Source organism: Pollicipes pollicipes, unplaced genomic scaffold, assembly GCF_011947565.3.
Source record: "Pollicipes pollicipes isolate AB1234 unplaced genomic scaffold, Ppol_2.1 Scaffold_4002;HRSCAF=4701_pilon_pilon_pilon, whole genome shotgun sequence".
In the NCBI taxonomy this organism is placed as follows: Eukaryota; Metazoa; Arthropoda; class Thecostraca; order Pollicipedomorpha; family Pollicipedidae; genus Pollicipes; species Pollicipes pollicipes.
Window position 1 is genome coordinate 39,570,851 of NW_023596420.1, and position 20,359 is coordinate 39,591,209.

The 20,359-nt window shown below is 54.4% G+C and overlaps 1 protein-coding gene across 3 annotated transcripts in view; it reads right to left on the reverse strand.

The window, feature by feature from the left end:
* The window catches only part of RyR (Ryanodine receptor), a 67,537-nt gene that overhangs the window by 15,711 nt on the left and 31,467 nt on the right, over positions 1–20,359 (reverse strand). For all 3 annotated transcript variants that reach the window (XM_037216607.1, XM_037216609.1, XM_037216608.1), the window contains exons 36-53: positions 19,921–20,067; positions 19,159–19,370; positions 18,508–18,705; positions 17,887–18,035; positions 17,320–17,461; positions 16,680–16,814; positions 16,277–16,393; positions 15,731–15,857; positions 15,265–15,420; positions 12,999–13,204; positions 12,258–12,440; positions 6,632–6,785; positions 5,702–5,731; positions 3,405–3,619; positions 2,274–2,428; positions 1,845–1,969; positions 823–1,014; positions 232–370 (exon numbers count right to left, since the gene is read on the reverse strand). In XM_037216607.1, coding sequence (XP_037072502.1) covers positions 232–370; positions 823–1,014; positions 1,845–1,969; positions 2,274–2,428; positions 3,405–3,619; positions 5,702–5,731; positions 6,632–6,785; positions 12,258–12,440; positions 12,999–13,204; positions 15,265–15,420; positions 15,731–15,857; positions 16,277–16,393; positions 16,680–16,814; positions 17,320–17,461; positions 17,887–18,035; positions 18,508–18,705; positions 19,159–19,370; positions 19,921–20,067 — 2,782 coding nt within the window. The remainder of the gene's footprint in view (positions 1–231; positions 371–822; positions 1,015–1,844; positions 1,970–2,273; positions 2,429–3,404; positions 3,620–5,701; positions 5,732–6,631; positions 6,786–12,257; positions 12,441–12,998; positions 13,205–15,264; positions 15,421–15,730; positions 15,858–16,276; positions 16,394–16,679; positions 16,815–17,319; positions 17,462–17,886; positions 18,036–18,507; positions 18,706–19,158; positions 19,371–19,920; positions 20,068–20,359) is intronic.

A 20,359-nucleotide genomic window follows, 5' to 3' on the forward strand; every position in this document is an offset into this window, starting at 1 on the left:
AGTCGCAATCTGGTGATACGGTGACCTGAAAGCTCTTGGTCATGAAAGCTGCATATAAGATGTACGAATGCGCTTCGAAAATGCTAATATTTGTCAATTCTGATCCCTTACGCGAGGGATGGTCCGTCAAAATTCTCCCTTACCAACACTGTGCGTCTTCAAGGTCCCTGGGTCAGGCAAAGGGTGACCTGACCTTACCTCATCATTGACCTCATCTGACCGAGGCCTGACCTGCGGGCATGTCGCTGCTGGAGGCGTCCTCTGCCTCGCCGTCCCGCAGGGTGAACGGCAGGCTCAACACACCCTCCAGGTCGGACAGTGGCACCAGCGAACGCAGGATGGCGCGAGCTCGCAGAGACTCGTTCTTCCCCTGGGAGGGCAAGAACGAACACGTCAGACGCGGGTCCGAACAAACATACTGGTAGCGGGCAAGGCCATTCGAGCATACTCGTTGGTTTAGTCAGTATTTTACGTTCCGTTCTACTCGTTCGATGTGCGAGACATTCCTCGATCATGCCTGAACAACTATGTCGTCTAAGAATCAGATAGGTTGTAGAACGGATTCATCTGTAAACAATCCAACGTTCCGCAAATAGCTCTTCAGCACGCAAAACGACTACACGGCGTAAATCTTTAAAACCATTAAACCTGTCGCAATATCGATCGCCACCCCGGCTATCACCACCACCCACCATACCGCCACCATCCCGCACACCATCCTGACCAGACGGTCAAACACCACCGCTCGTCAGCGCTGTCATGAACGCCTTGTAAACACCACCCGCCCCGTGCCGGCCGACCGGAGGACAGTCCTCAGCGTACCTGTTCGATGAGGAACTCCTCGGGCGAGGAGCGGCCCATCACGTCCACCAGCGTGCAGTAAAAGTTGAGGATGGCCGCGCCCGTGTTGATGTAGTCCTCGTCGTCGTCGCTGAGGGGCTTGGGGTGGTTACTGAAGGCGCCCCCATCTGCTTCGATCGCTCCGTTGTTCTGGGCGTCGATGCGCTCAGCCATCTGGACGCATCGAAAACCGGCGGATGGTATCGTTACCACTTGGCGATAGAAAAACTCGTATTGTACAAGATAACGCCGTGAATCAAACACCAGTTTCTCGCAACAGATGGAATATCGAATTTTAATTAGTTGCACAGTATCCAAATACCACTATAATTGAAATGTGTTATTGTAACGTACCATATTAACCATTCGCACATCATGGAAAAATCACTTTAAGTCTTCTTCTCACTTCTTTTACAACAACTGCAGAAAACGTTCCACATGCATTCACAGACCAGCTTGCCTTCTTTGCTTGCACAGTCGTAAATTGTGTAAACGTCCAGCTTCTGATCGTCTACACAAGGATCCCTGCATGAACAGCGCGGCGCCGCAGAGCAGGTCCCGAGTCCCGGCGCGGCCCTCCGCAGGCCAGGCCCCCAGTCCCGCTGCGGCCCTACGCAGAGCAGGTCCCCAGTCCCGCCGCGGCTCTCCGCAGAGCAGGCCCACAGCCCCGCTGCGGCCCTCCGCAGAGCAGGCCCCCTGTCCCGCCGCGGCCCTCCGCAGCGCAGGCCCCCAGTCCCGCCGCGACCCTCCGCAGCGCAGGCCCCCAGTCCCGCCGCGGTCCTCCGCAGAGCAGGTCCCCAGTCCCGCTGCGGCCTTCCGCAGAGCAGGCCCCCAGTCCCGCCGCGGCCCTTCGCAGCGCAGGCCCCCAGTCCCACTGCGGCCCTCCGCAGACCAGGCCCCCAGTCCCACTGCAGCCTTCCGCAGAGCAGGCCCCCAGTCCCGCCGCGACCCTCCGCAGCGCAGGCCCCCAGTCCCGCCGCGGCCAGAGCCTGGGCCGCGCTCACCTTGTTGGCCTGGTTGATAGCGTTGAGCAGTCCCTCACCCTCGCCGCGCAGCGCCGGACCCAGACACTCAGGCCGCCGGATCAGCAGCCGGATCACCAGGTTCGCGTTCTCCTCCACACTCTCGCCTGGAGCCACAGGCGAGCAGCGTCACGAGCGTCACCAGCAGGCGGCAAGCACTGATCCTTCGGTGATATTATCAGCAGCGTCGCTCCCAAACATCATCGCTATTTCTAGAGTCCCAGCGCATGCGCCGGCCAATTAACTTTCACCGGTGTCTGCTGATTTTGAGTCATCGGCAAAGCTCGAGCATTTCGAGCAACGTCCTTCAAAAACCAGCACCAAGCCCACCCCCACAAAAAGCCTGCCAGCAAACTACAGCGGTATCCGGTCACCCGGGAGTCCCTGGCGTCGGCCCGCCAGGCGCCGTACCTCCGACCCAGACGCAGAAGCGGAGGAAGTCCAGGTACCGCTCGCCCTCCACCGGGTCCCAGCCGAGGTCAGGGTAGCCGCGCGCCACCAGTTCGCTGTTGGACTGGAGGCCGCAGCGCGACAAGTACACGGCGATCTTCTCCAGGTAGTGCTCCCTGCGGGTGGACGCCGGGTGACGGTCACGGGTGGGAACGTCTCGCGCCACTGTCATACGGAGTGAAATTAGTGATAGTTCGTCACCTACTCCGTCAACGTTTCTTACCCCAAACAATCAACACGGACATTATCCATCAACACGTGTGCCTACATCCGAAAAAGCCGAGGTCTCCTGCATAAAACAAGCCTGCTATCAAGATAACTAAGAGGAACTTCACCACTGCATTGCACGGCTGAAGGCTTGTCCAATTATAAGGTGCATACACCAACGACACTGGGGGCATGCGTACATCGTCAGTTTCACAAATCAGTTTCACGGATTGCTTCACTGGGTTCCAAACTGTATGAAATTGAGAAAAATCGCGGGTGTTTTTTTCAAAACGCAAGACAGAGCTCTTAAATGTATTTCATTTCTCATAACGTATCTCGCTGATCACTATACTGCGAAAGATGAAAGACTGCATTAGTTGAAGGAAGTGTTCGTGGTCATCATGGAAGATTCCCCGACATAGCGACATCCCTCGGTTTACAAAATTGCCATAACAAAACACGGCATCCTCGTCACCAGAGACTATCATTTTAATGGCATATAGCAGCTGTCTGCCTCTTACTGCATTGCCATTGCCAATTCCGCATTGTCTGTGAGAGGTGATGTAGCGACAAAGGATTCGTTCTGGTCCGGTGAACGTGCGCTCAACTTAGCACCAGCGCCAGCCCCGTGTCGTCCGTAAGGAAGAGGTGGCCTGTGGTGAGTGGTGGACTCACCCCAGCGCCAGCTCCAGCTCCGTGGTGTCTATGAGGGAGGAGCCACTGTCTCCGCTGGCAGCGAACTTAACTCAGTGCTAGCGCCAGTTCCGTGTTGTCCGTGTTGGAGGAGTAACTGCCGTCGAGGGTAGTAAACTTACCCCAGCGCCAGCGCCAGCTCTGTGTTGTCCATAAGAGAGGAGCAGCTGTCGTCGAGGTTAGTGAACTCACCTCAGCGCTAGCGCCAGCTCCGTGTTGTCCATGAGGGAGGAGTAGCTGACGTCGAGGGGCGTGCTGCCCCGCAGCGAGGGTCGTGACAGCAGGATGTTTGAGTTCTCCAGTAGGAACTGCAGGTGGTCGAACATGGCCTTCTGGTTCTGGCGCGACGTGCGGCAGAAGTAGCAGAGGAAGCGGCAGCAGGCCACCACCATCTCGTGCGAGGTGTCCTGCGCATGTGCCACACGTGAGGGTGTGATGTCAATACAACCCTCTCGCGGCGACCAGCAAGCCACCGCATCGAAGTGGACAGAAGAAAAAAGTTTCGCAAGAAATGCCTCAGTTGTCAGCGCAGACGACCGTACAAAATGAACGCTTACGTGCAAATGCAGTGGATTTCGAGTTGCATTTGAAAATGCGTTCATTCTTTGTACGTTGCTATGCGCGCGTGACATGTGCACGTCTGCTCATAAGCCGACGCAATAAAAAAGATCTCACCGGCACACTCGTGATGTTTCTGACACAATTAGCTCAGTCAGAACAGCTCAGATGTTACAGCTATGTTGAGCACGTGTGTCCACCTGTACGGCATTATTTTCCTCGGAAACCTTTAAAATGAGACTTAGCGTGTAAGCACCACAAAAGCATATATTTTCGGGTTTGAAATTTGCAAGAAATATCCAGGAAGTACCTTGGAAGCAACATGGTGACTTCGGGAAGTAACTTGAGTTTGGTATTGCATTAACAAAGTGCGTGGCCTATTAATATTTATGTGTTGTATCAACTGTTCATATGAATATTTATGTACTATGCATTGAAATAATAAGGGTCCTATGACCTGGTGTTTTATGGCCTATAGACACAACAAGCGAGTTAAAATCCCAGTTATTTCTTTTTATTTTGATCCGAACCTTTTGAATGAATGGATTTTTGGGATCAGCGCTCACTCTAAGCAGCGCTTCTTGTGTGAGCCCTGACCCCCACCATCCGATCGCGCAATTCCAGGCAACGGCAGAATTTAGTGGCGAAAGCTTAACGCGCCGCAATGCTCGGCACTGTCCGCCCTGCCCCCTGACGTCAACTGACCTTTAGCGCGACCACTGCCACCGGCCGCAGGCCATACCTGCCAAGGGCAAATAGCGAGCGCCCTAAAGCGACTCGAACCCGCCCTGCCACGGGTGGGTGGATCGGAAGGCGGGCGCTCTAACCAACTGAGCCACCGGGACAGACCAACTAATTTGACGTAAATAAACTGAATGTGCTGGTGATACCGCGAAAAGCGAATCCTGTTAGGATTATAAGTGTTGTTTCTAATCTATTCACAATGTTGTATCGTTCATTTTGGCCACGCTTGAACTAACAACCTTGTTAGGTTTTATAGCAGCAGATTTGTGGTCGAGTGGAAACAGAAGCATTAAATCATTACGAAATAGCGTGGAAAGAGGCCAATAAAAACACCAAAGCAAAAGACAATCAAACCACTGATCCTCAGTTACCATGGTAGGTAAAAGCTGCACCAAACGGACTATGTCGCTGCTATGTCGCAAAGCAAGCGTTGCGTTGTCAACAATTTCAGTCTTACAATATTTGAGGTCGACATACTTCACGCGGTTGCAATTCACAAGTTCATTGCATTAGACAACATCGATATGAAAAACTGAACCTAGCGTTTAATTTTCCATCCCATTCATTCATTATATGGCCCATTCATCGTTTAAAAATGGATTGCAGGTTTGCATGCCTCGAAAGACAACCTGTAACGCATCCTCTAAAATCCTCGAGACGTCACTCCAGAACCGTTACTCCGAACAAGTCAATAATTGTTTTCCTGAAACGGTTTCTACACTGACGATAATTCCAAAAAGCTGCTTACGTCCAAATCTAACAGATCACCACAAAAATCAGCATGTTGCCTTTCCATATGCCAAGGAATTTGTCATTAACTGGTGAATATTTTGACAAAATCGTAAAGTTATTTGCGCTACGGTGATATTTATAGTACCTGCCTTATTTACAAGTGTCACTGTCTACATCTACTAAAATACTTCAAATACACAAATCTCATGAAAATACTGCAAACATCGTTTATCAAATCGAAGAACAATATTTAGCAAAGGCACGAGGTAAACAATCAGGCATGAGACTCACGCAACACCCGCCAAATTCGACACAACGCCAGTGAGACAAAAAGTGATTCACTTTACAACAGCGCTCTAATCTCTAGCCAAGAATGTGACGTCACTTCCAGCGAGAGACGGGGTTAGCGGAGACAGCCAATCAGAAGCGAGCCTTCATGCGAAAGCGGTTCTCACCTTAGCCGTCGACATCTGCTCGTGAGCCATCTAAAAACGAAACGCCAGGTTGAAAGGTGAAATAAACAGGGACCACGTATGGCGGCGTCGGCCACAAGCAGCAGTCCTAGGGAAGCTCCGAGGGTGACAAATTAACTTGCAAAAGTCAACAAGTCTAAGGCAGGAAAGTGCTCTGTCCATGTGCATATCAACTGAGATGGGCCTACTTGGATGCGTTAAGTTGGCAATAAAATGAATAAACCTGGCAGGAATAGTATATAACGAGACCAGGGCGCTCAGTGACCGATTGCGATTAACTGTCTGTTCAAGCAAAAAAGACAATGGATGCGTGGAAGCTACACCAAAAATGGGCGCTCAAGCAAACAAGCTAGCACGAATAGCCGGTAAAAGGAACTGTAAATAGAATGCACCATTAAAAACCGCATCAATAATCCATAGTTAACTCCCACGGGCGCTTGGAACTAAGAAACACGCCATACGGGATGTATACCACAAGCGCAAAAGGGCTCGCGAAAGCAAAATGAAACAACCTTGCTTTACTCGGCTTTCTTCTATGGCGGAGCTACAGCCCGGTGCGAGGCAGATCACTATATACTATATATCAAAGCCATACATCAGCACACCAGCGGACAGCACGCGAGCAAGCAAGCAATGTACAGCGTACACCGCGCCAGAACACGAAATGCATAGCGAGCGAAAGCGAGGTAGGGGGACGTGCAGCAGTGCCTTCCCCAACCCAGCTACCCTCAGACCAGACTTCTGTCTACAGGCTGTTGTTCTGAACTCTGCTCGGCCCACGTCCCTCAGGAGACTTGATCTTGTGATCTGATGTGAAAGACAGCACCCCCGAGACCTGACCTTGCACGTGTCCCCATGCTGGGCGCCCAGCCTTGTGTCCTGCCCGTGCTGGGCAACCTCCCCTGACCTGACCTTGTGGTCCGCCTCGGTGCTGGCCGCCGACTCGTTCTCGGCCTGTGACCTCCGCGCCAGCGTGTTCATCATGATGGCCATCACGTTCTCGTGGATCCGCAGGATGCGCACCAGGTCCGGGTGCTGGAAGAACACGTGATTGTTCACCAGGGACCTGCGGAACAGAATGGCTCAGGTCAGCACGTTCGGGTGGCTGGATCAGAGTCTTCTTCACACCATCACAATAACTTCCTCCCACGGCGTTATAATAGTAGTTAGCCAGTGAGAAGGAGCGTATATAGCGGTCGGGAAAACCGACTCCCTGCCACACCAAAACAGGCCAGGCGGAGCAGCGGTGGGCTTTTAACATCCCAACCATTTCAGTGTGACATTTGCATTAGTTCCAACCAAACGTTCTAAGGAAATCGATGGTTTGAGGGTCAATTTCGATTCACCGAGATCGCGGCACCATGTCACCATAGCTTGAATTTCCACGAAAGCCTTCATCGGCGCGCCCGGTTGATTCTGTGGTGATGATGAAAATCTGACCTCCGGTCCTGTTCAAGAGACCGTAAAGAATAAGGTTCCCAATTCCAAAGTTAACGTAAAAGCAGAACCAATTCATTGGCACTACTGTATGCGCATACTGGGACATGCTCCAAACACCAGAATCCAAATCGCCGGGCGTTCATATGGGTGCACGCATACCCATTTTGGACGGCCTCACCCCCGATCACTTAAATTTATCTTGTACACTCGTGTACCACCGGACATCAGTGCGCGGTACCGGCCAAGGGACCAGCAGCCTGGCCGGCAGCCCAGCCCAGTTCCATGGCGCTCAGCTGACTCGTATGCAATCTTGCTTTGCACCAACGCTTTGCACCTCCGATCATGTGGCAACGGCGCGCGGGATATAACTGGGGCCTCGCGGGTGCTAGCCCAGACCAGGCTTCCCCCAAGACCAGGGGAGCCCTCGCACATCCACCAACCTAATCCTTCCGAACGTGACGGAGGCAGCACTTAACTCCGACCATTCTGATCCACGCCAAGTCTTTGGTTGCCACGGCAACGTGCTGGCCGTAGCACGACCACGAGAGCTGACGCCCAGGCGCTTGCATAAGCGGATGTGTAACGGCGGTTGGAACCCAGCGCACAGAACATATTTTTGTAGTTTCTCGAACATCCCGTACGACCTGTCGCGTGACAGATCCATAAATGATGCGGATACCAAATTCCGTTCGGTATCTAAGACGAAAAGTCGGCGCGGCGCGCAGGAATCGACCCCGGCATCGCTCCCGCTGCTCCCTCCCCTGAGCCGTCTACCTCCGCCGCCGACGCCAGCCGCGCGGCCATGCTCGGCCGTGTCATGATCAGGGCCGCCACCTCCAAGGTCATTGCCCGCGCCGTGTTATGTGCAGCTACTGGCCGATCATGAATTCGGTGGCGTAAAGCGCAACCATGGAGGCGCGGGCTCCACCCGGATTGGCCGGGCCCGACACGTGACCACCTGCCGGCCATTCAGTACCGGCAGACGTTCTCAGGAGGCGTGTGGGACGCCGCTGCCCGAGAGCGGGGCGCGTCTGGCTGCCGGCGGAGCGTCTGGGCGTGCGAGGTAGGCAGAACTCGGTAGCTGTGACCGACGCGCAAGAAAACGGTGGTTCCGGTGTAGAGGAGATGAAACACGAGCCGTTTAATGACGAGAAGTGGCCCGGACACGTAATAACACAATGCGACGCAAATACAATAAATGACGATGATGCATCGAGATACAATGACGACAGAACACCCGACGTGAAACATTACTCGGACGTTACATGAACTCTACGTTGAATGACCGACGTAGCAAAACGTGATGCCGTGGCACAAAGCAGGGTGGGCAGGCCGTGCGTGGGGCGAGCCGCTGCTGGACGTTCGTCGCCATCACACTCGAAACTAATCCCTCAGCGACGGCGTCGCTTCTTCCGCCTCAAGGCGAGGATGTACCTCATGTGCCCTTTGGTGCATGGTTCCATACATCTCCACTCCAGATCGCCCGTGTCAAGCCAATCGTCGTTAACAGCTACCTATACGCCATTTGAAGTGGCTGCCGCGGTCACCTGCACCTATGCACCCGCATTCTGCACAACCACGCGAGCATTTACGCACTTCGTCTTTATTGCAAACATCCGTTCGATATTGCTACTTTCATTGCCATCGCACGCTTCTATCTTCCGCACCGCACGTCAGTGCCGAACGCGTCACGGTGCCCCTCAGCTCCACGTAATGAGCGGTGATGAGACGTCCCCTCGTTGACAGCGAGGGGCCGTCGTCTAGGCTCATAGTGAAGCGATGACCTACAACATATTATTTTGCGGGCGAGAAATAATTCAACTAAAAACCGATCTTAATTTTACCGTGGTTATATTATGAGCATCCGACTTGACTCATACTCTGGAGCCTGTTACACTACATCTCGACTCAAGGGCGTATACAGGGGAAGACACCAGGGGGCACGCGCCTCTAGGGACGCATCCAATATTTCGTCAAGGGAGAGGCCATGCAACACTGTGCGGCTAACTAGAGTCTGGGACTCCTCCAAAAGGCCCATAATCCTTCTATTGAATTTTAAGACAAATGATATATATATATATATATATATGTATATATATATACATGCATATATATACATACATACATATATATATATATATATATATGTATGTATATATATATATATAAATGTGCATATATATATATATATATATATATATATATGTATATACATACGCCCAGGATGTCAGTGGCACGTAAAATTACGTACATAAACCTACCTACATTCAAATACTCCTTGTGCAAGGCCTACCAAATAATCCTGTGTGCCCGAGCAGGTCAACGGATGGCGGCTTCGACAAGCGTGTAAGCCCTCCATTGAAACAGTAAATGCCCAAGACCCAGCTGGGAGAGGCCCGGACGACCGTGTGTGCCCAAGCAGGTTAAAAGATGGGGCCCCAACAAGAGCGTAGGCCCTAAGTGAGTGACAGTGAATTGAAAGGCCCTAGACCAGTTTGGGGAGTCTATGGGCGTCTCGCGAGTGTGTCGGTAGGCTAAGCGAGGCCAACGTGAAGGGCTTCTGAGCAACCGAGAATATTCCGGCAGGTTAACATATGTGGTTCCCGGTTATAGCGTACAGAGCGCTTCGGGCGAATGGAAAGAATCCGTGAAAGGCTCCTGATTGACAAGAGCGCCTCGGCACGGTAGCAGGAAGGGCCCCAGCAACAGCTCAAGGCCCTCCGGGCAAATGCGAAGAAAGTAAGTGCAGCGTGGAATGCTCCTCCACGATTGGACTGACCCAACAAAAGAGCATATAGGTCTCCCAGAATCAGCGTAGGGCCTTAATCATAAGGCGTAATGAGCCCTATGGCATCCCGATCACGAACCTCACAATCAGTGAAGAATAATTTTTGTATGGTCGTGGCCCTTCACTTTCGCTTGCGACTGGTCTTGGACGCGTGGGAGCCCAAAAGTGTCCAGCTTTGTTACGTTTTGTGTTAAAAAGCATCTGTTCCGCCGGCTTTGAGCTCTTTCAGAGCCTATGAGTCCCTTCCGAGCCCAAGGGGCATGACACCGCTGCGCCCCCCCCCCCCCCCTGGATGCCCCCTGCGCGCGGCCCCTATCAAACTGTTGCACGTTGTAAAATACATGTGAATGTTTGTCAACAATTAGCAATCCTATATATACATGTACAGATAAGTAGATTGATAACATGCGATTGTCTTATGCGCCATGGACAAATTATATGCTTCTCTGACGCGATAAAACATGTTATGTTGCGACCTTGTGATATTAGGTCATCCCATTTCGGTAACTCGCTTACGCCCCTGCCCCGCTTAGATCATTACGACTGACGGATTCTCCGCAAGTGTGATTGACGGCTTACGAATTTCTCCCATCCATGCTCACTTTACAGGAAATTAGGCTACCATTTATTCTTATTTTTATCAGTTTGCGTGGAGCGACGATCATATCGTGACATCATCAGAGCGTTCATGCGGCCTTGATGTTCCACTGTATAAACGCGCTCGACGCGGCAGGACCCGGTGCAGCACAACCCTCCGCCCTGCGTCTCCCATTGGGCCGGTCCCGTGCACACCAGCAGCGGCCGGCAGGACACCCCACCGCCGGCGGACCGGCGCCGCAGCTGCAGAACAGGAAGTGGCCTTGCACGCCCCGGCCAAGGTCACACCCGTGCAAAACTGGCGGCGCGCGCTCCAGCTCGCGCCATCCGCCGGCGGGCATAACCCTGGCGCATCCGGGCCGCGGGCGAAGCACGCGCAGCCGGGCGAGCACAGTGACCTTGGCCCCGATGGCGGCTCCGACGGCCGCCCGGCGCCGGCGCAGGTCGATCGGGGCTCGCCGCCGCTGACTGCAGGCCATGGCGCGGCCACGGTCGGAGGACGCTGTGGGGTCAACGCACGCAGGAAGCAGTGTGCAGACTGGCCGTGCTGGTGCAGGCGGTAGATGTGGGGTGCTAGCTGGTAGGAGAATGCGGTCTGATTTCCACCGTTGTCAGGTTGGCTCGGCTATTGGGCTGAATACCTACCTGCCTCCCTCCCCCCCTCCGGTCATGGGCGAACGCCCCATGTTAAAAATAGCTCTACAGCCCATGAAGTCCAGCAGTCTAAAATAGTCCAGAGTAGCTCTCGAGTAGATATGTCATCATACCACGTAAAAAACTGAAGGACTGTATACTACAGGCTACGTGGTATGTCGTTTTCAAAATTTTTGTCACGTTTATTTCTAGGAACTTCGCTTTTAGGAACAGAGTTTCAAAAGCCATTTTTTCATCTTTAGGAACTTCGTTGATACGGACAGGGCTTTAAAAGTTTTTTCGGGAGCGAAGACCTCATTTCTAGGAAGAACATCAGTCTGAAGACAACCATAAATTACGTTACGCCTTTTTGTAATTTTTAGCCTCTCCCCCACGGACACGCACTGGGTACGCTCTGGGACCCTCCCCCGTCCCCCTGGCTACGCTGCGTTACAGGTGACATCCGGAAGGAACCTCCGTTAAGTCCCTAATCGGGCTAATGGTAGGAGCCAAGGACCCTGCGGTGCCCGACTTCGAGGCGTTAAAACATTCGAATATATTTTTATCTCCCCTCTGTGCGAAACGTGACGCATAAACAGCTCCTTTCCAGTATTTCAGAGCTTTCAGCAACTTTAGTGTGAGCTCACCCTCACACGGAAGGGGGGCAAACATCAAGAGGGCCGTGTCCCCCAAAGATGCACGGCTTTAATCATGTCTGTTGATGCACATCATGTCACCACCTACGCCTGGGGCACAGCCAGTATTTCCTGTTACGAGGGAGAGGTTTCAGTGAGAACGATGGTAAGCAAATCGAAAAATGGAGCACTTTAAAGTTGTTTTTAGTGCATACATCTTGGTCAATGGTTATGGCACTGTACTGTCCAATCTAAAGCGCGCATTAATTTTGTATTTGTCAGGATCACGTCATTGAGCTAAAATGTAAATAATGCACGCCTGAAACGGGGGGGGGGGGGGGAACCGGAGCGGGGCTGCCCCCCCCCCCCTCGCCGCGCAACTGTCCTCTGCCACCGTCGCCTGTTTGTCCGCACTCGTGACTACGACGCCAAATGCCCCACTCACCACAGCAGCTTCCTGACCAGCTCCTCCTCCTCGTTGGACATCTGGACGGGCAGCAGCGCGCGGATCTTGGAGAGGAAGCGCCACATCAGCGCCACGTCCTCCCGCGTCTTAGCGTTGATGACATACGTCTTCTCCAGCGCCTTCATCAGCTCTCCCACGGCGTTGTACTGACGTAGCAGCAATCTGCGGCACATAAATGGAATGCTTCATCATTGCAGGTACGCGGTTTCAGAGGTACTCATGACCAGAAGATACCTGTGAATATCTGAGCATGCAAGCGCTAGCTACAAAAGCATTTAGTGGTGGTAATAACATATCGCAGAATGTTGTTCTCTAGGCCACCATTTGGTAATGATGCGTCCGGAAGAGACAAAGGAAAGACACAAAAAGACAAAGAAAGACGAAAGGAAAGGCACAAAAAGACAAAGAAAGACGAAAGACACCTCTACACAAGTGGCAAGCGGCACCTCCCAGAGCGAACAGGCTTGGATGGTTGGACATTTATCACACATCCAACCAGGCGTACATCTTCTCTAGACCTAATCAGTTGTGTAATGCTGGGCACAAAATGACCGTTGCCGTCAAAGCGTACCCTAAATTAAAACATCGTTATCGGTTCTGCAATGCAACTAACTTTCAAACGACATCTTCCCACAGATCGCATGCCCACAACCTGTTCCTGTATGCCATCCGAGCATCTATCGCGAACACGTACATTCACCGCACACATCTGCCACAGACCTGAACATCTCGCGGATGAGCTTGGAGTCCTCGATGAAGCTCTCCTCGGCCCAGCGGACGATGGTGGGCACGAGCACCTTGCGGAACTTGTCCTCGGGCCCCTCTTCGGCGCCGTCGCCGGCCACCTCGATGGCTTGCGCCTGCTTCACAACGCCGATGACACTCAGGAAGGCAGCCCCCATCGAGCTCCGCTGACCGCCCTCCGCCTGACGGAACAGAGTTACGCCATGTTACGCCACGTCACGTCGCGTCACGTCAACACTGACGGGGCGCAGGTCATGGAAGATCATCGCTGACGGGGCAGGGGTCAAGTGATCCTGTGTGATACAGGAAAGGTCACCACTGGAGCTGGATCCGCGTGTCGACGCACAGGTGAGGACGGCTAGCATCGACGGGATACATTCTGCACAAGTTTGTTACGTCGGGACATGGGCTGGTTTTGGTGGGCGAGACGTGAGTTGGATCATCATCACTGGGAGAGGGTTTGGCCAATGTTAATATTTCCATGTCAAGGGCAGGGCGCTGCCACAAAGGGTCGCAGTGGCATGGGCCACCAGAGACTACGTCACCACGACGCGCCCATTTCATATTTGACCAGAGAAGCAATTCGTGATACGTTGATGAATTAAGAGCGAAGTTTGCAAACTGATAGACTCAGAGAGACGTTTACCAAGTGGCTGACGGCAAGAAAAGTCTTCGAACTGGTCACCTGAGAGAAAAGTGTATGAAATGGTCTGCTGCAAGCAAAATTCATAGCCCAACACCACCAACCAATGTAGAAGCGCATCGACATTCACAGAATACTTCCTTGGCCTCACTGCAGTTGAAGGGGTTAAAAACCAAGCTTCAGCGCCCCGACACATGAATGTTCTCGCCAGCAACCCGTCACGACACGCCTGTGGTCACCAGCTGCCACCCTGGCTGTACCTCGCCTAACCAGCCCCACCTTGTCGACACACCTCCCCGCCCCCAGCGCCTCCTCCTCGACTGATCCCGCCTAACCAGCCTCGTCCCGTCTGCACACCTCCCGTCCCCGGCGGCCTGCTCCTTCGCTGTACCCCGCTTAACCAGCCCCACCCTGTCGACACGCCTCCCCGCCCCCAGCGCCTCCTCCTTGGCTGATCCCGCCTAACCAGCCCCACTCTGTCGACACACCTCCCCGTCCCCAGCGCCTCCTCCTTGGCTGATCCCGCCTAACCAGCCCCACCCTGTCGACACACCTCCCCGCCCCCAGCGCCTCCTCCTTGGCTGATCCCGCCTAACCAGCCCCACCCTGTCGACACACCTCCCCGCCCCCAGCGCCTCCTCCTTGGCTGATCCCGCCTAACCAGCCCCACCCTGTCGACACGCCTCCCCGTCCCCAGCGCCTCCTCCTTGGCTGATCCCGCCTAACCAGCCCCACCCTGTCGACACGCCTCCCCGTCCCCAGCGCCTCCTCCTTGGCTGATCCCGCCTAACCAGCCCCACCCTGTCGACACACCTCCCCGTCCCCAGCGCCTCCTCCTTGGCTGATCCCGCCTAACCAGCCCCACCCTGTCGACACACCTCCCCGCCCCCAGCGCCTCCTCCTTGGCTGATCCCGCCTAACCAGCCCCACCCTGTCGACACACCTCCCCGCCCCCAGCGCCTCCTCCTTGGCTGATCCCGCCTAACCAGCCCCACCCTGTCGACACACCTCCCCGTCCCCAGCGCCTCCTCCTTGGCTGATCCCGCCTAACCAGCCCCACCCTGTCGACACGCCGCCCCGCCCCCAGCGCCTCCTCCTTGGCTGATCCCGCCTAACCAGCCCCACCCTGTCGACACGCCTCCCCGCCCCCAGCGCCTCCTCCTTGGCTGATCCCGCCTAACCAGCCCCACCCTGTCGACACACCTCCCCGTCCCCAGCGCCTCCTCCTTGGCTGATCCCGCCTAACCAGCCCCACCCTGTCGACACACCTCCCCGCCCCCAGCGCCTCCTCCTTGGCTGATCCCGCCTAACCAGCCCCACCCTGTCGACACACCTCCCCGCCCCCAGCGCCTCCTCCTTGGCTGATCCCGCCTAACCAGCCCCACCCTGTCGACACACCTCCCCGCCCCCAGCGCCTCCTCCTTGGCTGATCCCGCCTAACCAGCCCCACCCTGTCGACACACCTCCCCGCCCCCAGCGCCTCCTCCTTGGCTGATCCCGCCTAACCAGCCCCACTCTGTCGACACACCTCCCCGTCCCCAGCGCCTCCTCCTCGGCTTCGCCCCGCCAGTCACCCCCCTCCCCACCCCGTCTACACACCTCCCCGTCTCCGGCGGCTTCCTCCTCGCCAGAGATGGAGATCTTGCTCATCAGGGCCGTGTGGAAGTCCTTCATCTGCTGGATTAAGTCCTCGCCCACCGACACCTCGTCCGGGTCAATCTCCTCCAGGTTCTTGAAGCCCAGGATCGAGTTCATCTGCGGGAAGGAGCTCACTGATGTGCGAATACTGCTGCGCTGTGCCTGCCCGAACTATTGATCGTGACTACCGTGACTGAGAGCAGCAAACACGGCACGCAGCGGCCGCGTGAATGCGAGAAGTACGGTGCGCTGTGGCAGAGTCCGGCTCAAATCCCCAGCGCTGAACATTTTGTGGCCCAGTCGCCGCGGCACGCTAAGACTCCAATGCCTGCAGCAGTTACCAGCGGCATGACGGCAATCAGGAATTACAGCTGCGCGCGATCCCAGTGCATTCGTCACAGCCTATATCGTCGCACGCCTGTCGAACCTGTTCTCGTGGCGGGCACCGGAATTCCTTTGTCTTCCTGGCGGTGACCGAGGACGGCAGCTCGGACTGCTTGATCTCGACGTAGCGGCGCAGCTGGTCCTTCTGCAGCTCGCCCACGTAGTCATGACTGCAGGAGAGCAGAAAGGCATGTGTCGGCCGAAATTTCCCCCAAGCTTTTCGGGTGTCGGACTTGCCTTAGTGGCGCAAAGAACGCAATGGCTGGCAGAAACCAAGTCACTTCCGAATAATGCGCCCGCAATTACGGTATCGCGAACGGCTCGGCCGTTTCGCGCACGTGCCTGTCACTGATTTTGCCGCCGGTTTTCCTTGCTGATTTCCCGCTGTCCCCAGCTTTCATACGTGGCGACGTCGGCATCTCGACACATGGTACCGACACCTCGACGCCCGGTACAGCTCAGCAGCGGACGCGACAACGCCGGATTTCCTCCAGCGCTTGACACCACAGCGCGACCCAGAGACGCCCTACCGTGGCACCACACCACCGCCACCCATCGCGGACCTCACGGGTCGCCACGGCACACTGACCTGAAGGCGACGATGCTCTCGACCTGGTGCCGCAGCTGGATGTCGTACAGGTGGTGCAGCAGATAGCAGAGCTGCAGCTTAGCGCCCTCCGCCATCTTGATCTGCAGCAGGCCGCGCCTGACGGACGCCCAGGTCATGTCAGCACGGGCGACTTAGCGGCGGCGCGGATCCAGTTAAAGTGGACGTAAAATAGCAGCGGTGATGTAAAATATGATACAGGCTCAACCTAGGGTTAGCTGTTAACTTAGACAGACGAACTATTTCGGCAGACATATCTGTCGGTCTTGCCCTCATGTACCACGTTCGGAAATGCGTGTAAAATGGCCTAAGCATTTAGCGAACCTAAATTCGACGGAAACCACTGTCCCCGTCGCGTGCAAGGCCGTTCTCCCACGCCACCCACCGGTGCTGATCCTTTCCGTCCGGATCGAAGGAGACGTCCCAGGAGGCGTGGTCGATCATCACCAACAGGTCCTGGATGTCCTCGTCGCGCAGGTATCCGATCAGCAGTAAACGGTCGCAAAGCTTCAGCAGCGGCCTGGAGAATGACACATGTACATTGGTACAGTGGACCACGTGACCAGCCCACAGACAGCAGTAAATGTCCACATTGGCTGTCAGTACAATATACGGAATGCTTACAGACAAGATGCTCATAACAGACAACGTGTCTTTTGCCTTCGGCTATCTGTGCTTAAGTGCTATTTAGCATACTTAATATGCTAAATTGCAATGACTTTACAAAGGTACCACCCAAGATCCCTTAAGCACTCCAGAAGGATCCAAAGGACAGACTAATAAAAAGGTAGTGTCGTCATCAACACATGTTGGGCCACCATCAACCGCAGGAATGAGATTATGAATTGATGTGATATAAATATGAATGAAATGGGCATATGAAACTTAGTTATGGTATAAATAAGCTATCACACGTTGACTGCTGTAAAATTTATGTTAACCATTCTCTTCCGCTGCCTCATTCCTGTAAGGTGCACCATTAGAGCCTGCCTCACTTATTGCACCTGACGCCGAGGTAAGCTTACACAAACAGCGTCTCGTTGCTGCCCCCGATTGAGTCCCGGTTATGGATCTGGTTCTTCTCGTAGGCCTCCTTGAGGGCCTCCATCACAAAGATGCGCACCGTCTCGAAGTCGAAGTACGGGATCGTCAGCTCGCTGATGTTCTCTGGCAGCGGAGACAGCGTATAGTCGGTGCCACGAACAGTGAGGTTAGCGCCTATGGGTACTGTCGCCGCAAGAACTCTCAACTCATTTTGCCGAAAAAACCGGAGATCAAGGCATTTATTGCTTACATCCAGGCTTAAAAAATTGCCGGAAATGAATTATTTGTTTGAAACTCAGTGGCTAGAACAGCCAAAATTCTATCGCCTTTTACAAATCAAAATTGCCTCCAAATCGAAGCCCTCCAAACAAGTGACAAGGGAAAACATTGAAATAAAGACGTTGTTAAACTGTTGCATGCTTTCGTTCGTTCAGGCTGCGCGTCGGAAGATGGGAAACGCTTATGCAGTTTACCAAGCGCCACTCTTCACTCATACACAGAGGGGCGCGACAGACAGCCGCAGGGGCCCCACAGCCTCCGCTCCGTACCGATGGTGTCGGAGATGGGAGAGGTGGCCATGGCCGGCTGGACCGACTCGGTGGTCTGCACGCTCAGACTGTGCGCCATGGACGGCTCCTCGTACAGCGCCTTCAGGTCCGGCCCCAGTGGGATGACGTACTCGTTGCTGGTCACCTCCCTGGCGACGGGACCGGCCGTCAGGCGGGCGGGACACGAGGTCAGGTCACGTGGACGGTGGAGCGCACAGAGCTGCCGAGCCTGGCTGGCTGAATGGCATTCGCTGATTTGCTGACAACGCAAACTTGAACACCCAGTCGTGGACTGGACCACGACCTTGAAAGTTCCCCGTGACGTCTTCGAAATAAAAACGCGTTTTCATGGCATGACGAACTTTCAAGCCGATCTCAAACGAGCGCAGTGTTACGCACCGCATATCACCTCTTGGCCAGAATATGCAAGCGGTCGGCGAGCGCCTAAATCTCAGACGATTCCATTCAGATAAATTCAGCCAAGCTCTCCCACAACGGATTCCTGTGCTTACGACCGACCTTCTCAAATAATCTGGAATCGGCCACGCCTCTCTCAATCCTCCCTCTCCCTCAAACCTAGCAGCCGCCTCCCTCCTCCGCTCCCCAGACCCCGGCACTGACATGGTGTTGGCGTGAGACTCCATGTGCACGGCGATGAGCAGGTCGTAGAAGCCGGTGCGCAGCGGGCCCGACATGTACTCGGCTCGGATGGCGTACAGCAGCTGCTTGTCGTCCACGTGGTGGCAGAGGATGTGCGCGCCGCGGTAGTTGGATTGGAAGCACACGGCGCAGTACAACTCCAGGGTGTGGGCGTGGAAGCTGCCGACCCCGGAGGGAGACGCGTCACGTACTGCTACCCGGCGATGGCGCGGTACTGGGAGTTAATTTGGGTCCGACACTGGCTTCGGAAAGTTTTTCAATGTCCCTTTTGTGGAAATAGTCAAATATACATCTTCTACGACTAGAAATACAGCAGCCAATGAACTTAATGCAGCGCTGGTATCAATAGAACTGAATACCAAAAATAATCCCGCAATCAAAGACGCATCGGCAGCAGCCTCATCGGCAGGTCGGCATGTTTTTACAAACGTGGTCACGGCAACCAGACCGGCATCCCGCTCGAACAACGTCCATCTGCGTCAATCTTGACATTACAAGACGCTGAAGCGAGTGCGACGATCAATGGATCTGTCCCATGACGATCCGGACCATTGATCTGCGGCTCCGGCCGCGATCAGCGGGCCACGATTTGACCTGACGGCCCGATCTGACCTGAGGAGCCGCTCGTGCTCGATCAGCTCCAGGATGTCGATGCAGCGGTCCTCCTCGGGGATGTGCAGCGCCAGCATGGGCACCGGGTCCTCGCAGTAGATGGACCAGCCGCGGATGTCCGACAGCTTCAGAGCGTGCACGCGCAGCGACTTGTTCGGCACGCGCGCCCATTGATGCGGCTTCAGCAGCTGGAACTTGAGCCGCGGCGGGAACTGTAGGCGCACAGGATCAACGTCAACGTCAGAGTAAATGAGGAGTGCAAGGCTATGCGAATTCTTATTGCACTATGGATTTAACATTAGAGCATATCAATTCAATATATTCTCTCATGGCGACGATATTGTTTTAGTAGTGCACTCATAAAAGCAAGATGAAGAAAAGAACCAGATTACCGGTGGGTACTATATCGCATACAGACTGACGAACTGATACTCATACAAAGGTCATACGGATCGGAAAAGGTAATACTGAGAAGCCATAAGCCTCAGCACGTGTTTGTGAAAAAGAATGTTAAACGCAAACGATCGCTTATTTGCCGGCGGACGGTCCACCACCCCAATCGGCGCGACCTCGCATGAGTGTCACCTAACCTGCCACCTGATGTTGGTTAGCTCACTTGTCATGACCTTCTGTCACTACCGCTCCTTACTTTCCACCCATAGCGCGATTACTTTCAGGTGGCATGAAGCATTTCTCTGAGCTTTAAAAGCCACGCTTGACTTCACAGCCATCGCGCCCATGTCCGCTCCCAGGCGTACGTGCCTGCGGGACCACGTGTTTCTCGGAGCTCTGCAGCACAGCCGCCGACAGCGGCAGTGAAGTGGGTGTCCGCCCCAGCTCGATCTGCAGCACGTCCTTGCTCGTCGCTTCGACGAACACGGCCGGGAACAGCTTCACCCCCGGCTCCATCTGTCACGGACATTGGCGGTGAGACCGGGACGACCTGATGTCCGCGGCTTCTGGTAGTGCCAACGTCAAACGCACGCGCGCCAACAACGATGTGGTGCATTGGACACAGATGCGGTCACCAACATCCTATCCGAAGCATAAACACCACAAAAGTCTATGGGGAGGGCAAGTTGAAAGAAGCGTTTTGGTTCTTTGCAACACGTACCAAAATAGTGTTTTAGTACTCGGTAAGAGTTTGGCACATTTTGTATTACAATGTCAAATTATCACCATGCCTATTCATAGAGGCTCT